The sequence below is a fragment of the Haliotis rufescens genome, unplaced genomic scaffold (assembly GCF_023055435.1).
Source record: "Haliotis rufescens isolate VD_foot unplaced genomic scaffold, xgHalRufe1.0.p SCAF_13, whole genome shotgun sequence".
Classification (NCBI taxonomy): Eukaryota; Metazoa; Mollusca; class Gastropoda; order Lepetellida; family Haliotidae; genus Haliotis; species Haliotis rufescens.
This window is the reverse complement of record NW_025963813.1, coordinates 530,943-558,891: the sequence shown is the minus strand read 5'-3', so window position 1 is coordinate 558,891 and position 27,949 is coordinate 530,943. Positions and strand designations below refer to the sequence as shown.

Genomic DNA, 27,949 nt, shown 5'->3' with positions numbered 1-27,949 from the left:
CATGCTGGTTCCTATTCCAACCCGTCACAAATATCTTTTTATAACGATGTAGTTCTTAATTATTTCATCGTCTTCCAATTTTAACATCAAGATTAGATTGATATCTTTAAAGCCGAAAACATTATTATTGTTATTATTGTTTCCCTCTACCATTCAAAAAACGCGAAGGAAAAGGCGTTTTATCGAACTGTTTGTGGGCCTCTGATATCAACACCAGAATCGTCACTGAATACGTAGCATGACCATGGGCAGGCAGGAGTCGCTGCTCTGTGACGAATCATACAAACCTGACAACCTGCACGATGCCACGTGACTGGACATCACCGATGTAATTAAAGATGGAAGCAACTTTAAAGTCGTTCGCCGTAGTTTTTAAGCTTCGTAAATAAGTTGAGTATTATTTTATCAAATCCATGTGTAAAGCATAATATGTAAAACACAGGGAGTACAAAGTTACCTTTTCTCAATCACTTGGATTTACGGGTTCTTTTTTTTAGCGCAGGGCCTGTTATTAAAATAGAAACTATAGATCAATTATTTAAAAGGTTTAAAAAGGGGTTTCTGAAAATGATTATCAACCGAGAGAAATAAACAAAGGAGATTTATTTTGCTTCCCATATGGACCTTCCAGTCTATTCTATTGGTATTTTCTTTCATTAATCCAATGAGCTAATTAACAGATTGGTCGTAAAAGAAAAAAACCTTTCTGAAATCTATGTTCCGTATTTGAGTAATTTGGAGCCGCGTAAAGATTTCGATGTCCATGTGTTCGCTAGTGGTTTGCGTTCAGTTCGGTGTGGGCCATGTTATCCCAGGCTTCCCGGGACTGTCCCTTTAAGAAAACTCCAATTGGGATCTCGGTTAAACCGTTGTTGTTTCAACACAAAGCGTGGATGGAGTGGAGTCAACTTGCTGAGTTCACAACACAGAGCAGAGAACACCTTCACCTCAGAGCAGAGAACACCCCCAACACAGAGCAGAGAACACCCCCAACACAGTATGTACCTAGTTAGTACCCCCACAAGCTCCAACGAGCTCATCCAGCGGTTCATTGTGATGTGTTCGAGGATTTGTGTTAGTTAAGAGATACATTTGAACACGAAACGTTTGTACTTTGAACTTCTTTAAAGGCTATATGTTATGACTATTTGGAGCGTTTGATACACATATAGTCAGAACAATATCATTTCAATATATACATGTCAAACAAGTAATAATGTATTAATGTATCACATTTTTTAGAAACCCTATTTCTTCTTTCATGTTCCTGCGTATGTTGAGATTTTATGAGCGCTTCCAGCGGTGTTGAGTTTATACTCGTGGTGCGAAATCAGCTATTGTCCCTCAATCGTCACTTTGGCTCCCGGTTTTTCATTACAATTTTCATTAAACACTCAATCACGCGATGAAAGTCGGTTGTTATCGAATAATAATCTATGAGCAAATTAGAATGACCAGTTTTGTAATATTTCGTGTCCGGATAAGAATATTTTCATTGATTAAACGTCTCACAACAATGGCATAATGCGTGTCAAACATGCTCGCTGCATGCATGACCCTAGGTCATCTCATGATATCCAGCCCGAGGATGAGGGAATGTCTCAACGACAAGTAAATAGATTAACATGAATTATGAAATGACACATGACTTGTAATATCTTAGTATATGAAAACATAATTATGCCTGGACACACTGTCATACTCTTCGTTCCGGATTTTCTTTAGCTTTCTGGAAGAAATATGTTTATTTTTACTGTGAAATCTACGAATGACACCTCTCAATGCCCAGATGTCTAAAACTGTCTAGACCCGTGAAGATCCGGGGTAGAATAAGTCTTCAGCAACCCATGCTTGTCTCCCCTTGAAGATCCGGGGTAGAATGGGTCTTCAGCAAGCCATGCTTGTCTCCCCGTGAAGATCCGGGGTAGAATAGGTCTTCAGCAACCCATGCTTGTGTCCCCGTGAAGACCCGGGGTAGTATAGGTCTTCAGCAACCCATGCTTGTCGTAAACGGTGACTATGCTTGTCGTAAGAGGCGACTAACGGGATCGGGGATCAGGCTCGCTGACTTGATGCACGATGCCGCATTCCAATTGCTTAGATCGATGCTCATGATGTCAGTCACTGGATTGTCTTGTCCCGACTCGATTATTTACAGACCGCCGGCATATACCTCGGAAATTGCTGAGTGCGGCGCAAGACAAACAAACAAAACTGTCTAGCTTTTGCTTCTTGTGTATGGGATGGCCCTCATTGGTACGTCATCGCCATGATTTACACTTTTATAAGGGGAGATAATTCGGATTAAAGTCCTTCTCGATGTGTCAGTTGCATACCATGTTCTCTATTAGATTCGCGTTAAATGAAATCTCACCTTATGAATAACATCACGGGCTTACTTTGACAACAAATCTCCACCTTACACAAGATTTTTCGCCTTCTAATGCTACTACAGGTACACCCCGAGGTGAAGGGCGACCCAAGGTCATACATGCAGCAAGCGTTAACAAAATACAGCAGCCATACATCGCCTGTACTTACACCCCACTACAGGGTCATGTCGACGGTCACAAAAATACATGATAACAATAAAGAAACTAGTTTTAATCGGACATGAAATATTACAAAACTGTCAATTCTAGTTCAATTTAAGGTCAATAATCATTATTCGACAATAATTAAATTTTCGTTGTGTTCATGGAAATTCCTGCATTCTGATTAGCTGAATTGGTCACGTGTTATTGCATTCATTTCCCAATGAATGTAAAAAATTAAGCCACGCCCACCGCGGCGCACTACTTTTATTACTTCGGAATGTCGGGGAATCCCAATATTACAGTCGAGGGAATTCCCTTTCTGCTCACGTGTATCGTAATGCACAGGACATTTAGCGACTTTCATGCATATTCATTGTCCAAACTATCCTTTGAAACCGAAGGCCGAGAATGAATGAAACAGCAAACGTGCAGGCTCGCTCGCCTGTTTTTTTCCCGCTCGCCCCGGTTCAACGTTCATGTCTTCGGGTTTCATTTATAACTAGCATTTCTCCAACTGTGATTTACCGTAATCAGGGAAGTAATGTTTGAATCACGCAGTAATGACCATGTTATTTGAAACTGCCGCCTTCTCTCGGACATATTTCTTCCGGTTCGTTACAGTCTGACTGTTGCAGTTCTTTTCGCCTCTTGCCTTAATTGACAGGTCAAATGAACATTGTTTTAATCCCACTCTCCGTTGATTGGCTACTGACTGTGTAGGCGTGTCAAGTTATGTGCATAAATTAAACGATCACCTAATTCATGTCACGCCACTGTATGTATTCCTACACCTGGAATGTTTATCAATGTCGTCATTTTTGTCTGTTTTGATATATGCAACTGTTTTGGGTTAAACTATTGTAGATATAACATGTTTTACGTTGTCGAATTTAATTATAAGCATTGACTGTATATTTTTTTCGGTTCATTGAGGTATGAATCGAAAAGCCGATGTGCAAACTTTTGTAAGAATCCGCTACACAGTAAATCCTTAAATAACTGACTTTCATCGCGTGATTGTGTGTTTAATGGTAAATAATTGTGAAGAAACCAGGTGCTAAATGATGGTTGACGGACTGTAAGTTTGAAGGGCTTGATAAATCTACAACGTAAGCATATACCGACCATTCTATAAGGCATAGTTGTGCAATTTTACATAAGCTTCCTCTGACTATTAAACACATATTAAAATTTATAACATGACATAATTAGTGCGCCTGGAACTCCTCAAGTAGACAGATACGGGTGAAGCGGTCTTATATAATTTATCAGTCATAGTGCAGGACAATAAAAGCGACAAAACCCTTTCCATATTCATAATAAATATCTGCTAAAAGAAGAGATATTGTACGACTCCGACTATATCATGAGCATGTGTTTATGAATCACTTTGAAATAGTGATGATACCAGGTGTTCGCGGAAAGGTGAGCGTTGTCTCAGCAACAAAAAATCAATAAACAACATATATTTATTTCAAGGTCATCCTAAGAAGAACCGTATTCTCCGTATCGTACGATGCATCTCGAGAGTCTCATCGAAGACATTGGCAGTTTTGGTCGCTATCAGAGATGCATCGTCTGTGTGCTCGCAGTGTGCAAAGGCCTCACCGTCGCACCCATGATGACCATGGCCTTCGCAGGGCTTGAGCCCGATTGGTGGTGTGAGTCACGTGATCAGGATGACGTCGCCATCTTTACAAATGGCAGTTACCAAAACTGTCAGTGGAATGGGACGTGTCAGAGAATATTTGAGTCAGAAACGGTAACCATTGTATCTGAGGTAAGTCTCACTGTCAGCCTGGTTCGATATGTCGAAATCTTGCATGGCTTAAGGTTATCATAGTGCGTCCAATAGAACTGGAGGCATGAGTGACCTTGACCTCGTCAGTTAAAAAAACGAGACTTGGTTTGTTAGCATCAGTCAACCAGATTAACGTCCGAGACCCGCGTCAACGGAGGAATCCCCCCACATTAAGCTGGCCTGCAGTGGTATAACTTAGATACATTTCAAAGGCTTGAAGGATAATTCAGTCTCTCACTTAAATAATATTGAAAAAAAGTAGTATAGTATCTGGATTGGAGGGTTTTGTCAAGCAATAAACTTCTGTTCTGTTCTGTTCTGTTCTGTTAAGAGACAAAGTCTTTGGTGGGTAAAGAAAAGACCAATTCTAAGCTAAACTGAAATGAAGATTTTACGGTAATTTTAATCGAGAGTAATTTTTATTGGCCATAGAATGATTCTTTTACCTTCATTATTCGAAGATGAATCGTGCTACCCTATTTCGATATAGTAATCTAATAACAGGAAACGCCCATATAGGTTCAATAGATGTTATTTTTTGCCTGTTTTTGCAACTTCCGGTCATTTCAGTGGAGCCTCGTGTGTAGCAAGAGGTGGATCAGTAACACTATCATCTCCATACAAATGGCGGGTGTCCTTCTCGGCAGCGTCATTGCAGGCTACTGCGCAGACAGATACGGCCGGAAGAAGGTGGTGTATGGTGGACTGGTTTTGAGCACCATCAGCAACATCATCGCTGCGTTCTCTGTGTCGTGGGTCATGTTCGCTGTGATCCGAGTCATCATAGGCACGTCGGTAGGAATGACCTTGTCTTGTTCCTTTTTGTACCAAATGGAATTTGTTGGAAAGAAATGGCGAGGAGTGTGCGCAGCGATTCCCTCGTGGTCCCTCGGAATGGTGCTATTCGCTACATTTACTTGGACCACCCGGAACTGGAAGTGGTTGCATCTCACTATCGCGGCATTCAGCATACCCTTGCTGTTAACTTGGTTGTAAGTGAATTACCGTCAAGCTATAAATACACAATCATTTGAGTCCAGTCTTGTGGATTACGCTATGAACACTCATTTCAACTACGAGGGCCGTTCAGTAACTTAAATATAAGACCAAGTAGCAGAATATCTTTTGCACTTTTATTTTTCAATAATCTTCATTCACCTCAATACACTTATTCCATTTGTATCAGATAAAGAACCATCTTTAAGAATATCTCCCGTTGTACGGAACAAAGAGGACTTTAAAAAAATAACAAATATTTGTCTTTGAATGTTAAACATGATTCACTCACATTCTTGTCCAACATTAACATATCTATGAAAAGTATCAACAGAAATTGTAAAAACGATTCCTGAATTTGGAACCTTGATCACTGTCTCGTTTTAGCTGTTTTAAAGATGCTAGATCTCGTCACGTTATGTTTATAAGAGTGCGGGACTGCACTTGTTTGTACGAGCATGGGTGTAAGTATCCATTATGCGGAACAAGGCCTATATTTACATGGATGTTGAACTTAGTGTGATGCCAGAGTCACTCCGCTGGTTAGCTGTGAAGGGACATCTTGAGGAGGCGAGGCGCGTGGCCAACAGGATTGCGAGGTACAACAAAAGGCCAGTTCCGGACACGTCCATCCTGGAGCTGATAGCTCAGGAGGAGAAGGCGGAGGGGGACAAAGCTAAATCCTACACTTATATAGATCTGGTCAGAACCAGGGCACTGAGGTGGAGAACTGTGATAACACTCTTTATTTGGTAAATATTTGGTACAATTTGTATTACTTAAACAGATATCTGCTTGCTAGAAAATTTTGTCATCTCACTTTTAAGAAGTGTTGTCATTTTGTTATCATTGTAATCATCATCATCATCATCATCATCATCATCATCATCATCACCACCTGTTGCAGTATAATTTCATCGACATTATCACCAGCAAAGATTTTAGCAATTCCACCAGCAATAATTATGACCAGTGTCGCCATCAGCCTCAACAAAGCCTACTTTCAGCTGCACAATGTCTGCTGTTTCAGGTTCTCCCTGTCCGTCGTGTACTATGCTATATCGTTCGGTGTAAGGAACCTGTCAGGCGACTTCTACCTCAATCTGATGATCATGGGGCTGCTGGAGCTACCGATGGCACTTGTGCAGCTCTTCATGGTCTCAGTGTAAGTCCATTGAGACACCATGCCGCAGTTTAACATGTAACACTCAGACACAGTATACTGACTCCGAGCCGACCAGTCCCTGAATGTCAAGCGGCAGGCAGGGTAACAACAATTACCATATTTTAACGTATTTTGGTGTGACGCGGTCAGGGATCGACCTACGCTCTCCGGACAGGCTCCCGTTCCACTAGATCACGGAGACGGTCCACTCACATAGAATGTTAAGGCGTATGTTCCTGGGGCTGGGGCCAATTCCCTGTCTAGTTTAAGTCTGTGTGACGTGTGTCATATGTGACGTCATACGTGCTATAAGTATTGCCCTGTCTAGATATGCACCTAAAATATTCCAGAGTTCAATATTTGTATTATTGTCCAAGTATATTAGTTTATGGAAAGGGTGTCGTAAGATGGGCTTTTACTCAATCCATTTGACTTATATTATTCCAATAAAATATGCTTAATCAAAACGTGTTAAGGGTATTAAACCGGTTAGACTGATATGGATATCAAAACTCCAATTAGCCTCCGAAAGAGACAAACTGGCATGCCAACTGACTCGGACCCGTGAAGATCCGGGGTAGAACAGGTCTTCAGCAACCCATGCTTGCCGTAAAAAGGCTACTGAGCTTGTCGTAAGAGGCGACTAACGGGAATGTCATCGTATCCCACATTGAGTGGATCGGTGCTCATGATATCAATCTCTGGACTGTTTGGTCTAGACTCGATTATTTACAGACCGGCGTCATGTAGCTGAGTGCGGCGTTTAACAACAAACAATCAAAGCCATCTGACTCGAGTCCATCACCTCCTTGCATGCACCTGTTGACTAGTTTTACTGTTGGAACTCGAGTCTTGTTATCAACACACAGGTTCAGCCGGCGTTGGGCGTGCGCCTTACTGTTCGTGCTGTCAGCTGTTACGTGTTTTGGTGTTGCCATGGTCACAAAGCTTGGTGAGTATGCATCTTTGTTTCGACTCTGTTTAGTAACATATAGTATCATTGACAGTTTGTTTTGTAAAGTAGAGTTTGTGGGGAACTATCAGTAGAATATTGTAGGAAAACTGACCCTAGCAGCACTTTAATTGTGACGTTAAATGAAAGCAAAATTGGGGGAAAATGTATAATGATGTGCATTGATATGTCATAGTGAGTGAGTGAGTATGGTTTTCCGACGCTTTTAGCGATATTCCAGCAAAATCACCACGGGGGACACCAGAAATGGACTTCATATATGTACCTATGTGGGGAATCGAACCCGGGTCTTTGGCGTGACGAGGCTACCGCGCCTGCCCTTGATTAATGGCAATAGTGTTATTAGTTTCTGTATCTGAATGATATAATTCGCTGTTTACACACACTGTATATTATTACAGCTCCCGAGGACATCAAAGTGCCGCTAGAAAATGGATTTGCAATCTCCGCCAAATTATTCAGCATCAGCGCATGGTTATTGGTCCTGGCGCTGTCTAGTGAACAGTTCCCTACTGTGGTCAGGTGATTCAAATTGCCACGCTATGAACATGGAGTGTTGGAGTGAGAAGTGATTAACAACGTACCAAAAATCGAAGTAGAGTTCGGTATTCAAACCAAAAGACCAGCGGATCCTGTCACGGTTAGGGGACGCAACTCTAAACTGCGAAATGTGCGCATACATCTGCATGGCCACTCGTGCTCTAGATGTAGCTGTACGGTTCTGTCATCTTTGAAATAGAGTAATATGAATAGACACGTAGATAAATATAACGTTAAGCCAGTGTCTTTCAATGTGAGGTGAGGTGAAATGGGGTTTAACGTCGCGTTTAAAATTATTGCAGTTATATAGCGACATGTGTGTGTGTGTGTGTGTGTGTGTGTGTGTGTGTGTGTGTGTGTGTGTGTGTGCTTATACTAGTCCGGACTTATGCCGATTTATAGTGCTAGCCCACTGAGATACCATGCGGTAGTGTAACATGAATACCCAACTCAGGCACAGTATACTGACTACGAGCCTAGCTTTGTTTTACCCCCTTTATGCCGAGCGCAAGTCAGGGTTACAACAAGTACAATCTTTTGACGTCTTTTGGTATGACGCGGCCGGGGATCGAACCCCGGACCTTCCGCTCTCCGGACAGACGCTCTACCACTAGACCACGTAGGCGGTCTCTTTCAATGTGCCCTACATTTTATCCTTATCGTAGGCTGTCTCTTTCAATGTGCCCTACATTTTATCCTTATCGTAGGCCGTCTCATTCAGTGTGCCCTACATTTTATCCTTATCGTAGGCTGTCTCTTTCAGTGTGCCCTACATTTTATCCTTATCGTAGGCTGTCTCTTTCAGTGTGCCCTACATTTTATCCTTATCGTAGGCTGTCTCTTTCAATGTGCCCTACATTTTATCCTTATCGTAGGCTGTCTCTTTCAGTGTGCCCTACATTTTATCCTTATCGTAGGCTGTCTCTTTCAGTGTGCCCTACATTTTATCCTTATCGTAGGCTGTCTCTTTCAATGTGCCCTACATTTTATCCTTATCGTAGGCCGTCTCATTCAGTGTGCCCTACATTTTATCCTTATCGTAGGCTGTCTCATTCAGTGTGCCCTACATGTTATCCTTATCGTAGGCTGTCTCTTTCAATGTGCCCTACATTTTATCCTTATCGTAGGCTGTCTCTTTCAGTGTGCCCTACATTTTATCCTTATCGTAGGCTGTCTCTTTCAATGTGCCCTACATTTTATCCTTATCGTAGGCTGTCTCTTTCAGTGTGCCCTACATTTTATCCTTATCGTAGGCTGTCTCTTTCAGTGTGCCCTACATTTTATCCTTATCGTAGGCTGTCTCTTTCAATGTGCCCTACATTTTATCCTTATCGTAGGCTGTCTCTTTCAGTGTGCCCTACATTTTATCCTTATCGTAGGCTGTCTCTTTCAATGTGCCCTACATTTTATCCTTATCGTAGGCTGTCTCTTTCAGTGTGCCCTACATTTTATCCTTATCGTAGGCTGTCTCTTTCAATGTGCCCTACATTTTATCCTTATCGTAGGCTGTCTCTTTCAGTGTGCCCTACATTTTATCCTTATCGTAGGCTGTCTCTTTCAGTGTGCCCTACATTTTATCCTTATCGTAGGCTGTCTCTTTCAGTGTGCCCTACATTTTATCCTTATCGTAGGCTGTCTCTTTCAGTGTGCCCTACATTTTATCCTTATTGCAGTTGCATGTGATGAGTGATTGGTACTGCTTTTACTTGACTCAACTTAATCATGTTTGTATAACAACTGAGGAGAAAAAGAAACTATACCTCTCAGTTGAGTGAGTGAGTTTATGCTTTACGTTAGCTCTCAGTTGAGTGAGTGAGTGAGTTTATGCTTTACGTTAGCTCTCAGTTGAGTGAGTGAGTTTATGCTTTACGTTACCTCTCAGTTGAGTGAGTGAGTGAGTTTATGCTTTCCGTTTCCTCTCAGTTGAAGTTATGATATGTTTAACTTTCAGTTGAAACTATTTTAAGTTTGTGATATTGCATTTAAAACAATGAACTAGAACTCGTGTTTAAAGCACTCAAAGAATACTTCTGTTTTTTTTTTAGAAATGATAAATACTTTTAAAAACACCAACCGCATAATACACTGATGTGTACTTTAGATACTTATCTTTTTCCGGCACAAATTTACATTTCAAACATGGTAGAGGTCACTAGGTTGCAAATTCTTTCCCTAAAAACTAAAAACTACAAACTTAGCACAGATAACTTTTTACAAACCGTTGTGGGGATGAGTAATGGTTAAATTGACATACTCAAATTATACAACAGTTCTTCCAACTTTCAATTACATTAAAAAAAATTAACGCTTAGACATCGTTGTGCCAGTTCATTCACGAAAGTATTCCAAGATGGCGAACAACATTTGTTATTGTGTTACGATTTATTATATATATATATATATATATATTGTAAATCAACTGTATTTTATGCAACTATCTCACCTGTTTCAGAAACTTGGCAGTTGCTGCTCAAAACATAGTTGCAAGAATTGGAGGGATTTTCGCAGCTCAGATATTTTCTCTGGTAAAGGAATACATATCTTTATATCTGACCACTTTGTCAACAGCAAAGGATCACAGGAACTCGATGATAGCGTGTATAACATAATATATTCTTAAAGAAAAAAATCACACCCCTCTATAAATAGTCTATATGTCTATAGAGGGGTGTGATTCTTTTCTTTACGAATATATTATGTTATATTGTTATTATGTTATACACATCATCATCGAATTCCTGTGCAAAGGAGACTGGGTTGTATCCTTGACATACTCGTAAACCCTTGTCACGGGTCTACACATGCTGACACATTGTGTGTGTGTGTGTGTGTGTGTGTGTGTGTGTGTGTGTGTGTGTGTGTGTGTGTGTGACAACAAGTACCATCTCTTAACGTCTTTGGGTTTGTCGCGGCTTGGGATCTAAACCCCGAACTTCCTCCGTTCTCCGGACAGACGCTCTATCCACTAGACCACGGAGGCGGTCGTATCTTGCATTAAGTGAATTTCATATTAAATACATATCTATATAAATGGAACAACTTTGCCTATTTTGAAGAGCACATTGCGTCCCATACAATGCGTCCATAGAGTTGCCGCAGTTTAACATGTGACATCATACTGACATCGAGCCAAACGTTCCTCCTTGTTTGGAGAAGTGGGTTAGCCTAGTGTTTAAAGCGTTCGTCCTCCACGCAGAAGACACGGGTTCGATTCCCCACATGGACCAGAAAGCACATTTCTGATGTCCACCGGCATGATATTGCTGTAGTTTTTCTAAAAGCGGTGTAAAACCATGCCCCTCAAAGTTGACGTCGAGAATACAGGGTGTCCGGCCCAAATTGCTATCGGGTGATTGGGAATCCTCTTGTTTAAAGCATTCAGTGTGGTTATATTCTCTACATTATACTGTATGTGGATACCATTCTAGGTTTGCCCCTGCCTGACATGACAGGAATATGGATATAAACAGTGTAAAACCTATAACCCTGATTAGCGTCCCCTTATTCCCCTACCAGGGTCCCAAGAACGATCTGATGCCACCGTTCGTCGCCATGGGAATATTGATGACTCTTACAGCACTGTCATGCTTCTCTCTTGAGGAGACGAGCAAAATGGCATTAGAGGACACAATGAAGAAATATACGATAGAAGTCTCGACCGAAGAGGTTAAAGAAACTCTTCTTCCAAAAGCTAATACTCTGACAGTGAACGGTAGTGTTGGTGCGAAGGGCGACAGTCCTGAAATGGAAGAGGATGGTGCTGATACCATACCTTGTGGCGATGATGACGAAAGAGGAGGTATTTGCCAGTCAAAGGTGAAAATAATCGTGGAAATGGTTGATAACAATGTACCAGAGAAGGATGAAGAGGAGGAACCAAGGAGTACCACCTTCATCAAACCAGAACAAGCCAGCTAGGCCCTGTGAAAGTAACAGTTCAGACTTTGATCCATGGTTTTGACAAAGAAATAAATAGGAGTGGCATCTAAGGATCAAATTCTGGTTCGTCACTTTGCTATTTTTCTGAAAAGAAATAAAGATGTACAAACAAAACCATTGCAGGTCCTTACTTATTTATACCTTAATGAATACCCCAGGAGGTGGAACTGCTTTATCAAAATATAATCAAAGTAATTTCGCTCATCTCACTGAAGCTTGTCACTGAAGACAATCCTATCTTGGTTCTGGATGATTCGGTCACATGTATCCTGTAAAGGTAACACTCACTGGCACATAGGACTAATGCCAGACGTCAAGGTTTACAACCGGGGACTTAAAGAAGTGTTATTCTGGGCACAAAGTCTATGTTAAAGTGTGAGAGTTACGATCGTCTTAGCGCTACGATCGCATCGTGTTACAGGGTCCGGGGATATATCTTCCCGGGGCAAGGGGGTGAACTGACTATTAAAGTCCAGTTTTCACACTTGCCAAACTAGGCTGGAATTCCGGAGCTACATTGTGGCTGGACTAACGAGTCTACATAGTCCAATCAAAATCGCGTAACAAACTAACATCCGGTTCGTAAACAACATGGATTTCAACCTGCAGATTTCGGTCGACTGCAAGATTAAGAAGCATCGACAGATATTTTGCAAATCTTTTCATGTTTTAATGAAGGTGCTCTGAGTTGTGTCTTGTTACTCAAGGGCTCCGTGGCATCGCATGCTACCAATCCCATGTCTTCGATATCGCCTCTTCCAGAGAACAGTTGTGCGCTTAAACCAGATATCTGAAAAATAGCTGTCAGTTTGAAAGAATCAGGTTAAGTGAATTACAAAATAATATTTTAAACCTGTGTGTTAAAATACCTGGTCTTACTATAGGCAGCATTTCACGACAGATATAACGACAGTTTCAATGGAAGGTCTTGGTGAAAAACATTTACAAACTAAAAACAGTCTGGAATAATGATTTTGGATGATTGAATCGCGATTCTTCCAAACTAAAAATATATCAAGACTCGTTTTAGAAAGTAAAAATAACATCGGCAAGCCTCGGATATTTGTAACTTTTATCAAGTCGTCTTGATATATTTGATCTCGGAGGTGGGATCCTCTCTCTCTATATATACTCTTCAAAAAAAGAAACTTGACACTGACTTTCAAAATGTAATATAATGCGATTGTTTCAAAATAGGACACAGAAACCATAATTGAAACACTGTTTGAAGTTCAATGTACTCAATGTTCAAAACATTAATCGTGTCACCTAGACAGACACACGTACACGATACAGTTAATGTCACAGGGGTACAGAAAATGTCAGTATCGGTTGTGCCCACCACGTGCATCAATCACCGCTTGACACCGACGACCCATAGATGCAATCAAGTTGTCAGTAACATGCTGTTGGATGTGCTGCCATTCGTGCTGAAGTGCATCAAGAAGCGCCGGAAGTGTTTGAGGCGGTGGATTCCTTCTGCGAACGCGTCGATCCAACTCGTCCCACAGATGCTCAATCGGGGACAAATCTGGTGACCGGGCTGGCAAAGGTAATGTCTGGATGTTGTTGTGCTGTAAGAAGTCCTGACAAACACGTGCAATATGCGGTCGAGCGTTGTCCTGCTGGAACTGTCCGCCATGAACGTTGACGTGAGGAAGAACGTAAGGCTGTAGGATCAAGTCTCTGTAACGCACACCTGTCAATGCACCTGCCACATGCACAAGAGGCGTCCTACCACCGTGATGAATTCCGGCCCATACCATGACACTCCCGCCGCCAAATGGGACAACCTGCTGCACACAGTTGGGGGCGTAACGTTCACCCCGACGTCTGTAGACACGTGCGCGCCCATCAGCACGTGTGAGTAGGAAACGGGACTCGTCAGTAAACAGTACATTTCCCCACCTTGCACGTGCCCATCTATCCCTCTGTTGGCACCAAAGCAGACGGTCCGCCAGATGACGTGGGGTCAATACATGACGTCGAACATGTCTTCGTGCAAAAAGTCCAGCCTCCCTCAGTCTGTTGCGTACCGTTTGATCTGATATTCTGCGTACCCCAGGGATCGGTGTGGTTGTAGACGTGGCTGTGGTAGTGCGGTCTCGGAGGTGTCGCAGCCGGATGTATCGATCTTGTGCTTGGGTTGTCACCCTTGGTCTTCCTGACCTTGGTCTGTCGTCAACTCTGTTGGTGTTGTTGTATCGGGTCCACAGTGCGGAGATTGTCTGTCTGGATACGCCAAAGTGCCTGGCCACTTCTTGCTGAGTTGCTCCAGCTTAAAATCTCCGAATGGCGTTGTTCCGTCGAGCTGCATTCAGTCTTGGCATTCTGTCACCGCCTCTGCTGCCGTTATAAAGACTGTATTCATGAACAGCCGTTGTTGATTTTTATACCCATTCAGCAGGGGGGCCTGCATGCCTAAGTGCAGGATCCTGTGCTTCACGTTTTTTACAGGCGGTTGCGTTTGGATGAAGCTGTAAAATTGATCCCCAAACGCTACGTTTATGTGCTTTGCATGTGTTTTCGCGAATTATAGACACATCATCTTTCTGTTTGACTTATTTGGTTCTCATTTAATGTAATTATTTTAGATATTTGGCAAAAAGTTGTTTTACATCTATGTCAAGTTTCTTTTTTTGAAGAGTATGTATATATATATTTGGACTGTAATGAATGATAACGTTACTATCTTGACTATTTATTTGAAACACTTTATTGTCAAATCATTGTGTTTTCAGCAAATGATTTCAGCCAGCAAGTCAGCATTTCTGGTGACCTTTTCAAATTAAAAATAGAACTAAAAAAACGTATTAAAGAAAGTAATCAGATGGTTATAGAGTTTTGTTGTTCTCTATGTTGATGCACAAACACTCTTCAAAAGAAGAAACGCACATGTAGTATGCAGTTCATTGAACCTGGCTACACAGAAAATCCAGTATTATTCGACCGCAAACTAGGAAAGTATCAACGAGGTTGTCACAATCCACTGAAAACATGTTACCACTTTACAAGCGATTCATACTGGCCACATGAAATCACTTCACAAGCCATTCATATTTGGCACATGAAACCACTTTACAAGCAATTCATATTGGGCACATGAAATCACTTCACAAGCATTCATATTGGGCACATGAAATCACTTCACAAGCCATTCATATTGGGCACATGAAATCACTTTACAAGCCATTCATATTGGGCACATGGAATCACTTTACAAGCAACTCATATTGGGCACATGAAATCACTTTACAAGCAATTCATATTGGGCACATGAAATCACTTTACAAGCTATTCATTTTGGGCTCTTATCATTCTTTCGCGAGCAATCGACTTTTGAAGAATGTTTGTCAACATTACACAATTACTAATATACGGTTTTCTGATGGGCACTATTTAGGGACAGAGCATTTGAAATCCTAGGGGTCTGGTATTTTATATGGAGACTAGATATTTAAAAAAAAATTAGAACTATTAGCCAAAATAAGAATGAAAAAACCCATTTTGCAACAATGTATATTTTGTGGCAGACCCTTTTTTTAAAAAGAAGTCTGAAGCATAATCTTTTTCAATCATTCTCTGGGACAATTTGTTTTTCTCGATACAATACCATCCCTTTTAGTGGTTTGGTAATACCTCTGATTCGAAAGCATTATTCAGGCAAGGAATTACAAGTTTCTACCATTGTCAGTTTATTGCGTCACAGATTTAATCATTATTACAGCCCTGGTTGTGACATTGAATAACACAATGACGTCAAACCCGTGCAAAATTACCTTGATATAAACACAGCACGGCCATCGTGTCTTACTCTGGCACACAGCATTACAGCGGACCAGTGTCTTACAGACAGACCCTTGTTTCAACGGTTTGATATCCCAACATCGACGCTGTTGAAAGGTAACCTACACATAACTTGATAGTGATTGGAATTTAAATTAATGCATTACAACCATCGTTTACTGCGTAAATTGGTCTGGTATTGTAGGTTTGTTTTGTAAAACTTCAAAAGAAGACAATATATTTTATGAGATTACAGTTCGTGATTCGTTTGAGTGAGTGAGTTGGGTTTAACGCCGCTTTTAACAGTATTCCAGTTTTATCACGGCGTGTCAGTTTAATGAGGGAGGAAAGCCTGATTTGATGCAGGTCTCAGACGTTTACCTCTTCGGTGAAACCCACGAGCACAGGTATGGTGCTGACAAACCTAGAAACATAATCGGGGCGAACCGGGATTTGTACCCACAATCATAGGTTTCTGGCCCAATGGACGCAACTCTGCACAGCGCATTGCAGCGCCTTAGACGCCTGGGCAAACCCGTGAATCCTATGTGATGAAAACTATATTATTCTCTGGCTGCCTGAAGGATCCATGGTGTTGATAATGGAGAATGGCTGGAAATACGTGCATTGTTGACTTCGTCAGAGTTTGAACCATTGTTAATGTAAAGTATATTTTAAAGACGTTTTCAATTGCAACACTTTTTGAGACGTTTCGCCATATAAAGTGGGAGACATATTTACCTCACAGCAACATAAATTTTGACAGTGCGAATATACATGTAGGCTGTATCGCTGTATGCCAATGATGCGATGTCTTAACTTAATATTTGTTATTATTTTATATTTGGTGCATTTACATGCTCTGCATCACTTCTTTGTATATTATTTTATTCATCTTCGGGATAGTAGCACAGTGCAAAGTATACACGTTTGGAAGACAAAAAATGACAAACGTTATAAAAATGTTACTTGGTAGAAAACAGTCGCCAAAACACATCTCTGATACCCGCATCAAATACATCACCATCGAACAACCGTTTCTTGTTTGTTTCATGTTTAGCAACCACCAAACATGCGTGTGTACTTTCTTTTGCCCGGCAGTTTAATTTGATGTTGTTATTACGTTTACAAATTGTATCTGTATTTTCATTGGTTGAGAAAGGGTCACATGACCTTTTTTAAAACATGGTGTTGACCTGGGACCAACCTTGCTGGGCCGCCATCAAAAGTGATGGTTCAGCCAATCGACTTAAAGGAGCGACATATTTTCAGCCAATCAGCGAGAGTGGAACGCAATAGTTGCTGCGAAGCAGCATATCCAAGGAAAACAATATGGCTGCTCGTGCCGCTGTTATTTACTCGATTTTTAAAAAAAAATTATGTAATAAAACATTATTGACCAAATACAATGGTATGGTGCTGACTTACCTTGAAACATAATTAGGGTAAAGGGTCAGTAACATTTTCCCGAGGGAAGAGTGTCCACAGCCTACGTCAAAGTCTTTTTTCACCCTTGCCATTTCAAGCATACTTCCTGTGCTAAAATATGAGTGGACAATCGCACATATGGATAGTCCAATCAGAGAACGTTTTACAATATCAACATCCGTGTTCCTAAAGCATGGTCGCTGCTTCGGTCACAGCCATCGCCTGTCGCATTTGCGCTGAAATTATTCCAAACATTAAACATAGACACATATTTTAGAAGAGGTTCAACCTTTTCGATCAACTCTCCTTATTACTTTTATATATTGAACAGCAAGTGTTGTTTTTTAACTCGAACCCTTATCGCAGTGGCTGACATACGGTGCTATTTTAGACGACCTGCTCTGAGCGTTGCAGTGTCCTTGATACTGTAGTGTCTATGCCTTTTTGAGTGAAGAAAGTCATAAGTATATTTACTGTGGTACTCTGCCATTTTCTTCGCTTGTCAGGGATGGAATCTCACATCATGTCGTCATCTGATCGACCAGGTCTGCTATGGTAGTAATCTCTGTGAATCCATACCAAATAAGGACAGTGATCTGATTAAATATCGCCTTTTCGTCACAAGGGACACAACTCGTGTTCTACATGGGGTGGCGCCACGGTTGAGCCAAGAAAAGTTAGCTTGACATGGCAAGGGTGAAAACAACACTTTGATATGGACAAGTTAAGACGCCTGCCTCGGGAAGATGCGCCAATAAGTGATAAATATCCAAAGACGATATCAAATAATTTCCACCATTTCATTCCAGGATCAGTAGGGAACTATGAATTTAGAAAATACTCGATGAGTCAATACATGTGTAGCTTCCAACTAATACACATTGATAGAAACATGGTCAGCAGCTGTTTCACACCCAGATGACACATTCAGTTAAAAGCATTGGTAGTTTCCTTTGGCACTCAAACGCCAAGATAGCAAACATATTTTTTATAATTGTAGGTGAAGATGCATCTTGAATCCTTGATCGACGACCTTGGAGGATTTGGGAGGTATCAACTATGTATCATTCCATTGATTGGATTCACCAAAGTAGTGATGGCATCGTCGATGATGATGATGGCGTTTGCTGGAGTCAATCCTGGTTGGTGGTGTGAATCACGTGACGAGTCTTCAAACTCATCATCAGTCAGTTTTGAAAATGGCAGCTACAAGAATTGCGATTGGAACACGACATGCGCCCGCCATTTTGATAAAACAATGGACACGATAGTTACAGAGGTGTGTAAGCTGAATAAGCGGTATTATATATTATTACCGGGCGATAAATCTTGTGCCTTTCTTATGCATTTTTTCTTTACAAGTTTGTTGCAAACATCTCATCATCTACCCCATCCCTTGCTACCAGTCATGATGACTGGTGTGCATCAAGTAAGACCGTCTGTCCCCCGACAGAACCTTGGTCCACTCCAACTTCTGTGTAGGAGTTATTGGATAATTCCTTCCTGTCGGCTTCCCTTCTGGATTTAGGCAGGAGATACGTCAATAGATGATGAGATTATGTCAACATGAGATCAGGAACCAACATTTTCCTAAATTTTCTCAGAAAAAAAGACAATTGGTGATATAAAGAATAACCTACTTGCAATTCGGATTACGAAATAACGGATTAGCGGTCCCTCGCCAAGGTCTGGAACGTACAAAATTAAGTCTCTCGGGACGAATACTTCCTCGTAGCTCGTCGTCTATTCTCTCAATATTCTCATGTGTGTGGTGATATCAAGTCTTGGACCATGTATTACCATCGTCTTAGACGATACATCGTAACACTGTGGAAAACTGACTGGAATCGTATATTTCTGATTTTGCAAGGGGCTATTCATTGTTAGAGAAATACGAAAAACAATAATTTATTGGTTCTCCATAACATGTATTTACGAGGAACAGATGATTCATAATTCATCATTACTCGGTATTCTTTATAAATGGCATAATTGGTATCTCTAATTTCGACAAAACGTCCATATGAGGTCGCGTTGCTATTGGCCGCTTCGCTATCAAAACAATTCGAGTAACAAAAGCTCTGTATAATTTACAGCAAATAATGGCACCGATATCCGTGCTCCAAGGGGAAATCAATGGGTGATGCTATTCTATCATTCTAGTGGGATCTGGTATGCGAAAAGAGCTGGATCGGAAACACCATCATCTCCATCCAAATGGCGGGCGTGTTTGTAGGAGCAGCCATTTCAGGTCACTGCTCAGACGCATATGGGCGGAAAAAAGTCCTTTACACGGCTTTACTTCTGAGCACCGTCTTAAATGTCGTGACTGCCTTCTCTGTGTCCTGGGTGATGTTTGCTGCAATGAGGTGTGTTGGACATTTTGCTGAAACTCTGAAGACTTATTAGGTTTCCGACTTGTCTGTTTGCTTTAAGCTGGCGGGATCGACACAATGTTCGCATTAACAATAATAAGAAACACTTTATCCAATACTAGATGCTCGGAGTTTCCTGAATCGGGAGATGTGTAAATGCCATCAGTTTTGATCATGATAAAAGTTTAAGAGACCTTTCTCATCTAATGGTGATATTATTTGAATACATGTGTTGTACATACGCTCATACCACTTCTCTTTTTGAGGAACTATTTTATTCCGCGATACAGCTGGTTGTTGTATGGCTGTCAGTGTAAACAGGAACTCACACGTGCAAAATCAAATTGTGTACAGATCTAGGCATACATCCTTTGAGGTATAAAATTGTGATAAAAATAAGAAGAATTGACTTTCACTGAGCAAGCTTCGACGTTCATACAGTTTGGTCCTCACTCTCTGAAGGTTCATACTCCAATGAAATCCCACAAAGTGAAAGTCAATTCTTGAGTGAACAGATCGCAAAACACTTCCGGTTATAACGCAATTCGGACATGACGAACTGGTTTGAGGATACTTTGGAGGAAGTTAATCCCGAATAAGCAATATGTACAAATAACATTATCTCTTCTTACATTATATACTAGTTTCCGTTACCCGGTCAGAAATCAATCGGAACACAACTTAGGTAACTTGCTTATATCGCATAAGTATCGTTAGGCTGATATGAACCGATGTTTTGGGTAAAGGAAGTAACTTGGTTCGTTACTAGCTGTCAAACTGACATAAATTAGTTGTCAACTGGTACTTCGGGGCATGTGGTGAGATGTACCCTGTGTATGAACCTCTGTTTCCCCTCGACTGATGGCTAGGGGTACACAGGCTCACACACCAGGTACATCACACCATATGGCCCAAAGGATCGGTGACAACTTATATTGACCTCCACTTTGTTACAGACTGCTACTTGGTTTCGCTCTTGGGATGCTGTTTACGGTAAACTACCCTTACCAAATGGAGTTTGTGGGAAGACGGTATCGTTCTCTCTTGGCATCCCTCCCTACGTGGGCATTAGGCGTGGTCATATTTGCAGCAATGGTGTGGTGGATCAAACACTGGAAGTGGCTCCACCTGGCGTCGGCAGCCTTGTCATGCCCGTTTTTGCTGGGTTGGTTGTAAGTATTTTAAGGTACCATGCAAACCAACCCCTTCTTTTGCCAGAACCTCGAAATAACAACACCCATGCGCGTTGTGGTTGGAGGAACTTCGGCATAATAACCTCCTTGCACAATGTGGTTGCAGGAACTTCGGCATAATAATCTCCTTGCACAATGTGTTTGCAGGATCTTCGGCATAATAACCTCCTTGCACAATAAGGTTGCAGGAACCTCGGCATATAATAACCTCCTTGCACAGTGTGGTTGCAGGAACTTCGGCATAATAACCTCCTTGCACAATGTGGTTGCAGGAACCTCGGCATAATAACCTCCTTGCACAATAAGGTTGCAGGAACTTCGGCATAATAACCTCCTTGCACAAAGTGGTTGCAGGAACCTCGGCATAATAACCTCCTTGCACAATGTGGTTGCAGGAACCTCGGCATAATAACCTCCTTGCACAGTGTGGTTGCAGGAACTTCGGCATAATAACCTCCTTGCACAATGTGGTTGCAGGAACCTCGGCATAATAACCTCCTTGCACAATGTGGTTGCAGGATCTTCGGCATAATAACCTCCTTGCACAATAAGGTTGCAGGAACCTCGGCATATAATAACCTCCTTGCACAGTGTGGTTGCAGGAACTTCGGCATAATAACCTCCTTGCACAATGTGGTTGCAGGAACCTCGGCATAATAACCTCCTTGCACAATAAGGTTGCAGGAACTTCGGCATAATAACCTCCTTGCACAAAGTGGTTGCAGGAACCTCGGCATAATAACCTCCTTGCACAATGTGGTTGCAGGAACCTCGGCATAATAACCTCCTTGCACAGTGTGGTTGCAGGAACTTCGGCATAATAACCTCCTTGCACAATGTGGTTGCAGGAACCTCGGCATAATAACCTCCTTGCACAATGTGGTTGCAGGAACCTCGGCATAATAACCTCCTTGCACAATGTGGTTGCAGGAACCTCGGCATAATAATAACCTCCTTGCACAATGTGGTTGCAGGAACCTCGGCATAATAATAACCTCCTTGCACAATAAGGTTGCAGGAACTTCAAATATAAAATACATGCACCGTTGTGGTTGGAGGAATGTACCTCATCAGCTCTGTCGAGAGAATGGAATTTAAGATTTGGCATGGTTACATTCACGCTGCTGGAGTGTCATGGTCTATTTCTATTGTTTAACGTTGCATTGGTTATTGCTGATAATATTCAAAGAAAGAAAGACCGTCGCCCAGACAGTCAGAAATAGGAACTTGTTAACGGAGATGTGTCTCTATATAGAATCAAGAATTAATGTTTATCAAAAATCGATCTTTGGACCCTGTTGCATGCATAGGCTCTCAATTTTAAACTTCAGGCAGATTCCACTTATCCACCATGTATGTACGTCTACATAGCCTCATGTATTCACGTGAACGTTGTCAGTATTGTACCCGAGTCCTTACGCTGGCTGGCGGTGAAAGGTCGTCTGGAGGAAGCGAGAAGTGTTCTCAATAAGATGGCGACCTATAACAAGAAACCAATGCCCGACACGTCCATCTTGGAGCTGATTGCTCAGGAGGAGAAAGCGGAGGGCGAAAAGTCAAAATCATATACTTATAAACACCTTTTCCTGACCAGAAGCCTCACGAAGAGAACAGTCATCACATGGTATATCTGGTACGTATGTCGGCTAAAGTTCCGTGTCATCTGCCGTCTCTCAATCCAGATGACTCGGCGCCATTCAAGTCCAGTATGACCTGGACCAGAACTGCACGTGTCTACCACATGACACAACAGAACCTGGCGATGAAGCTTACATAATAATACAGCTTTGATTCTGTTTGTTTCTGTTTTCGATTTTGTCTTCAGGCGTATGCCAAAAGATCTTTAAAACACAGAATACCCTTCTAAAATGGCCGTCGGGTTACACGAGCTAAATGCGGCTGGATGTGGCTTCACATCTTTTACTGTGAAATGCTGCCTTATCCCTACGCCATCGTTGCCCGCGCCGAGGTATCACATAGGTAGCGGAATCCAGAAAGTATACACACATACGAAAGGGTAGACTTTAAGTCACATTTGACAACACATTCGGTAATCTAATGTTTATATAACCTGTGAAGATCCGGGTAGAGAATGGGTCTTCAGCAACCCATGCTTGCCCTAAACGGCGACTAACAGGATCGGGTGTCAGACTCGCTGACTTGGTTGATGCATGTTACCGTATCCCAATTGCGTAGATCGATGCTCATGATGTCAATCACAGGATTGCCTGTTCCAGACTCGATTTTTACAGATCGCCGCTATACTCCTGGAATATTGCCGAGTTCGGCGTCAAACAACAACCAAACAAACAAAACAAATCTGATGTGTATACGTTATGTTGATTTCTTGTTCATAATAGAATGCACTTTATTTAATGGGTGATTTACCTGGTGATATATTTCTTCATTCAAGGTTTACTTTGTCTGTTGTGTACTACGCCATCTCCTTTGGTGTGAGGAAGCTTTCTGGAGACTTCTATCTGAACTTGATGACGACTGCGGTTCTGGAACTTCCCGTCATGCCTGCAGTTCTCCTTGTGTCGCTATTGTATGTGTTTCCTTTTGTGAAGATCCGTAAAGATCCGAGTGAGAATAGGTCTTCGGCAACCCATGCTTGTTGTAAGAGGCGACTATGCTAGTCGCAAGAGGCGACTTGCGGGACAGGGTGGTCAGACTCGCTGACTTGGTTGATGCATGTCATCGATCCCAATTGCTTGGATCGATGCTCATGATATCAATCACTGGATTGTCTGATCCAAACTCGGTTGTTTTCAAATCGACGTCATATAGCTGGAATATTGCTGCGTGCGGCGTAAAACAACAAACAGACAAACTATGGAGAAAACTACCTGTTTAAACGAGGCGGGGGACACCAGAAATGGGCCTCACACACTGTACCCATGTTGGGAATCGAATCCGGGTTTTCGGCGTGATGGGCGAACGCTTTAACCGCTAGGCTACCCAACCGCCCCTAATGTAAATGGAAACAGTGATACTTGACAGAATGAAATAAGAATGTCACACAAGATTGTTTACACCTCGCTCAAGCACATGTACATATATGACTGTGGAAGGGTTAACACATTTCTTTTGTCAAAATTTGTGTTTCAGATTTTGAAATAACACTGATGATGAATATTTCAGATTTGGACGTAGATGGTCCTGTGCAATTTTGTTCTTTCTATCTTCTTTCTCGTGTTGTGGAGTTGCAATGGCTAACCGTCTTGGTAAGTTCTACACGGTCACAAGATTGGTTGGAAATGAAGGATGAAATGCCATGAATGTTGTGCTCTGCTGTCGACACGTTGTCACAATGACAATGTTCTGACAACTGATCACAGGAAGAACTGGTATTCTGTTGTATTAATACGCGGCGACTGTGAATTTACTCACTCTCATTAAAATGAGATATTTCACTTTGATTCAATACTTGCATGAAGACTTTCTTATAAGCAGAGTAACGTCGAGTCTTTCAGATGCCCAGTACGAGCGAGCGAAACATTCAGACCTTTGTCTTGTTTCTGTATCTCGCAAGCGAACTATCGAATGTAGATAAAAGACCGTGTCATTATATTGTGTGGATATTAAAATCACCCGGTCGTTTCTGAGCACCATGGCATCCACACCCAAAGCAACCGGGAGCATCTTGTTTTTTTTTATTTGTACAAATAGAAATTCCGAATCGATGTGGTAAACAAATGAGCTAGGTGTCTTAGAAAGCTGACATATGGTGGCCCAAAGAAGCCACGCATCTTTCATTTAGATGTTATGGTCAGTGTTTGCTCAGCGCCTAACTTACGCGACCTCCTGTGGAGGTGTCCTCAAGTCTTCATTTTAAGAGGCATCACATCGGAGTAACAGATCCGATTTTGATGAGATTATTATTTATTCAACTGGTTATTCGTTATAAACACTTTAATGTTTTGTATTTTGAGAAGAGATTGTAGGTTTATGTTTCACTTTCTGTTGGACCTAGCCCCTCCTCACATGAAAGGCACCCTGGAGAACGCGTTTGCACAACTGGCTAAGTTTCTAACTATATCAGCATGGGCCCTCTCGCAAGCACTGTCGAGTGAGCAATACCCAACAGTCATCAGGTAGAAATACACCTCCAATCCCAACACCAAATCGCAAAAGTGATCAGTTACTGCACTCCACTTATCATGAAATGAATGTCTGGAAGCCGTGACAGAAAAAAAATCCTTTTCATCAAAATATGTGCACGTTCGACTTGATGTTTGTACCAAATTTGGTTTGCAGTTGAACCTGACAGACTTGATACTTTTAGGAGAAGTGAGATTGAAGGGATAAGTAAAGCTGTAAGTAATGTAATTTGGACCAGTGCGGGTATCCTGAAACATGATATTTTTGTATATAACATGGGCAATATTGTGAATGGTGTCGCGATAGTTATAGTGGAATTAAAATAAGATTATGTAATAGTTCATGTTGGGAATGAACACTCAATTCTACTGATTGCATATTTCCAGGAACTGATTTGTTTTTGTGTGATCCGAATGGACATTTTTACGTCTGTTCTCTGTCTGTCTGTTTTCAGGAACCTTGCCTATGCGTCGCAGAACACAGTAGCCAGACTTGGAGGGATACTGGCAGCACAAGTTTTGTCGCTGGTATGGAAGTTCATGGGCCCTTCAAATGTTATAATTCAGAGTCTTTATCTGCTTTATGTAGTGGATCTGTTTCATGTACGTTGATCCATGCGTCTGTCAATACAGTACAGTTCGAACAAACCCATAGTCTGAAGACATTGTCGTAAGGAATGGTTCCTTGGGGGGACACTAGTAGTCCAGGGCCCGCTAATACAGAGCCCCCTTAGTCTAAGGTGATCGTAACTTTGCCCATAGCCCAAGGGAAGGGCACTTTTGTTGATTACAATAATCTTAACTCTTAAATCTTTCCTTATTCTTGTTTCTCATGTACAAACATTAGATTAACTGTGACAGATAGAAAGGATTTCATTGAGAATGTTGCTTTTAAATTTCCTTAAGTTACACATTTACTTCATAATACAGCAGTATTATACTAGGTTGGGCCTGTTTACTTTACAAAGGCATTTGACAATAAGGTAAATTATAACACAAACCTGGAAATTGCACTTAGTACATAATAGTCCAATAAAATGTGCAAAAACAATACCTTAACTGCACTAAATAATCAGGAAGCTTAATATTTCATATACCTTTCCTACTTATGAACAAAAGTTGAAGTCTAGGCCAAATTTCCATAAGCCAAGTCTAAATCAGCCACAAAACCTAAATTATGAAGAATGAAGTTACTATGTATGGTAGAAATTACGTAGATGCATTTACAAACAAATTCCTATTTATGAATTTTCAAATGAGTGAATAAAAATGCCTCACAATTACTTTAGAAACAAAAATGAAACATTCAATACCAGGAAATTAAAATAGACATCATAACCATTACAATTATTTCATATTGTATAATACTGTTGTTGTGTGCAATACATAATTTGTGGAAATTGTAAAAAACAGATTTTATATCTCCTTAACCAATTGAGCTGTCATAATTGATTGAAAATAGAAATAAACAATTTGACTATTACACCTTTCACAAAGTCCCCTTAGGCTAAGAGCATTGTAAATAAAGCTAAAAACTTAAAGTAAGTATGACCAACTCTTAGTCATACACATTTTCGTAACAGGATCCTCTGATTGTGGGTTTCACCCTGATTATGATCCTTGGTTAAGCTTTTCACCAAAGAGATAAGTGTCTAAAGACTGCACTTTTGTAATTTCTCAGACGGTATTTTGTATCGAGATATATTTGTTCAGCTACTGCCACAAAACCAGATATATTTTTATTTAAGACAATGCGCCAGAATTTGAAAATAAGAAAAACACCTTGCAACAATGTCATGTTTGTCGCAGGCAATTTTTCTTTCAACGGTTTGAAGCATAATTATTTTTTTAAAGAATATGTGGAACAATGCTTTTGGGTGAGAAAATCCAAGCCCCGGAATATCAAATGAGAGTCCCTAATTCATGCAAACGTGGTATGAGTAAAGTCTCATAACTCATGGGCCGCCCAAATATACATTATACATGTTAAATATTCTCTGGATTCATATATATATTTCTTTATGCAGGGAGGCAAGGATGACCTCATGTCACCGTTTGCCGCCATGGGCGTTTTGATCTTCATGAATGGCGTTGTGACGTTGTTGCTGAAAGAAACCAGCGGTCGTGCGCTGGAGGACACAATGGAGGTAAAGATAACGAAGAAGCCCAATGACAAACCAGAGGAGATGATCCCCCTCAGAAAGGATATTGATGGTATAGTCGAGGACACAGATGCGTCATTTACTGAAGGGAACGATACACATATGCTTGGCGAGGGTGGCAAGGGTGTTGTAGAAAACGGTTGTAGTGAATTGGCCAAGAACCAGAAATATGTCATGTTGTCTGATTCAGATGAACGAGAAGTAAACATGTCATCCGAAACCGATTATGCCTGTGACAAAGCTGATGCTGATGCAGGCGTCTCTGACTGTGGTCACACGAGGAATGGTTTTATGGAACTAAACCCTGAAGCTGTAATAATTCAAGAGAATGGACCAAACGATGTTGACAGCAATGGACACGAATTCGACAAGGGTGATAAAGATGGATATGTCACGCTAGATGACCAGGACGTCAGTGATATTGGGACGGGGCTTATGGATGTTAGGGATGGTGTATGCAGAGATGAAATAAAGAGTGAGTGAATGAAACAAAGAGGCGTGTCAGCTTAATGTTGGAAGAAAACCCGAAGTGATGCAGGTCTCAGGCGTTTACCACTTCCGTGAAACCCACGAGCATGGGTATGGTGCAGACAGACCTAGAAACATAATCGGGGCGAACCGGGATTCGAACCCATAACCATAAGTTTCTGGTGTACCCAAGGGACGTACAGCGAATTGCGATGCCTCAGACGACATGGACACCCGTGCCCCCGACGAAATAGCACATAAACAAGAATAATTAAAGTGACTGGTTGGGTGAAAAATGAGGATATTAAAACAAAAAGGGAACTAAAAGACTATCCGAGGCATTTGATTGGCTAAACAAACAACTTTTTCTTTCGAAACATTTTATGACACGCCCACTATCGGACTCCTTGAATGGTTGATAATAGAATGGGTGAGGCTTGTTTTGTATACAGCGCTGACAGATGTCACTGATTTCGTATTGTT

The 27,949-nt window shown here is 41.4% G+C and overlaps 2 protein-coding genes across 3 annotated transcripts; both read left to right on the top strand.

The window, feature by feature from the left end:
* The first annotated feature begins 870 nt into the window (after positions 1-870).
* On the top strand, positions 871-12,065 carry LOC124148652 (organic cation transporter protein-like). Its single transcript, XM_046519879.2, has 9 exons — positions 871-997; positions 4,017-4,317; positions 4,909-5,330; positions 5,853-6,086; positions 6,365-6,499; positions 7,369-7,451; positions 7,874-7,994; positions 10,465-10,537; positions 11,529-12,065. The coding sequence occupies exons 2-9, from the start codon at positions 4,054-4,056 to the stop codon at positions 11,928-11,930; spliced, it is 1,734 nt and encodes a 577-aa protein (XP_046375835.2). The 5' UTR covers positions 871-997; positions 4,017-4,053; the 3' UTR covers positions 11,931-12,065.
* A 3,686-nt stretch (positions 12,066-15,751) lies between these two features.
* Positions 15,752-27,592, top strand: LOC124148653 (organic cation transporter protein-like). 2 transcript variants are annotated; one of them, XM_046519880.2, is made up of 10 exons: positions 15,752-15,854; positions 18,166-18,444; positions 19,329-19,534; positions 20,497-20,712; positions 22,133-22,366; positions 23,147-23,281; positions 23,878-23,960; positions 24,710-24,830; positions 25,292-25,364; positions 26,864-27,592. In XM_046519880.2, exons 2-10 carry the CDS (start codon positions 18,172-18,174, stop codon positions 27,479-27,481), a joined length of 1,959 nt encoding a protein of 652 aa, XP_046375836.2. In that variant the 5' UTR covers positions 15,752-15,854; positions 18,166-18,171; the 3' UTR covers positions 27,482-27,592. The 2 variants fall into 2 exon arrangements, with proteins under 2 accessions (XP_046375836.2, XP_046375837.2); XM_046519881.2 differs by lacking the exon at positions 22,133-22,366.
* The last annotated feature ends 357 nt before the right edge of the window (positions 27,593-27,949 follow it).

Coding starts and splice junctions, on each gene's coding strand:
- LOC124148652 (XM_046519879.2), top strand. CDS start 4,054: ATGCATCTCGAGAGTCTCATCGAAGACATTGGCAGTTTTGGTCGCTAT. Junction 6,500..7,368: donor CAGCTCTTCATGGTCTCAGT/GTAAGTCCATTG, acceptor ATCAACACACAG/GTTCAGCCGGCGTTGGGCGT. Junction 7,452..7,873: donor TGCCATGGTCACAAAGCTTG/GTGAGTATGCAT, acceptor ATATTATTACAG/CTCCCGAGGACATCAAAGTG.
- LOC124148653 (XM_046519880.2), top strand. CDS start 18,172: ATGCATCTTGAATCCTTGATCGACGACCTTGGAGGATTTGGGAGGTAT. Junction 18,445..19,328: donor TGGACACGATAGTTACAGAG/GTGTGTAAGCTG, acceptor CTATCATTCTAG/TGGGATCTGGTATGCGAAAA. Junction 20,713..22,132: donor CCGTTTTTGCTGGGTTGGTT/GTAAGTATTTTA, acceptor GAACGTTGTCAG/TATTGTACCCGAGTCCTTAC.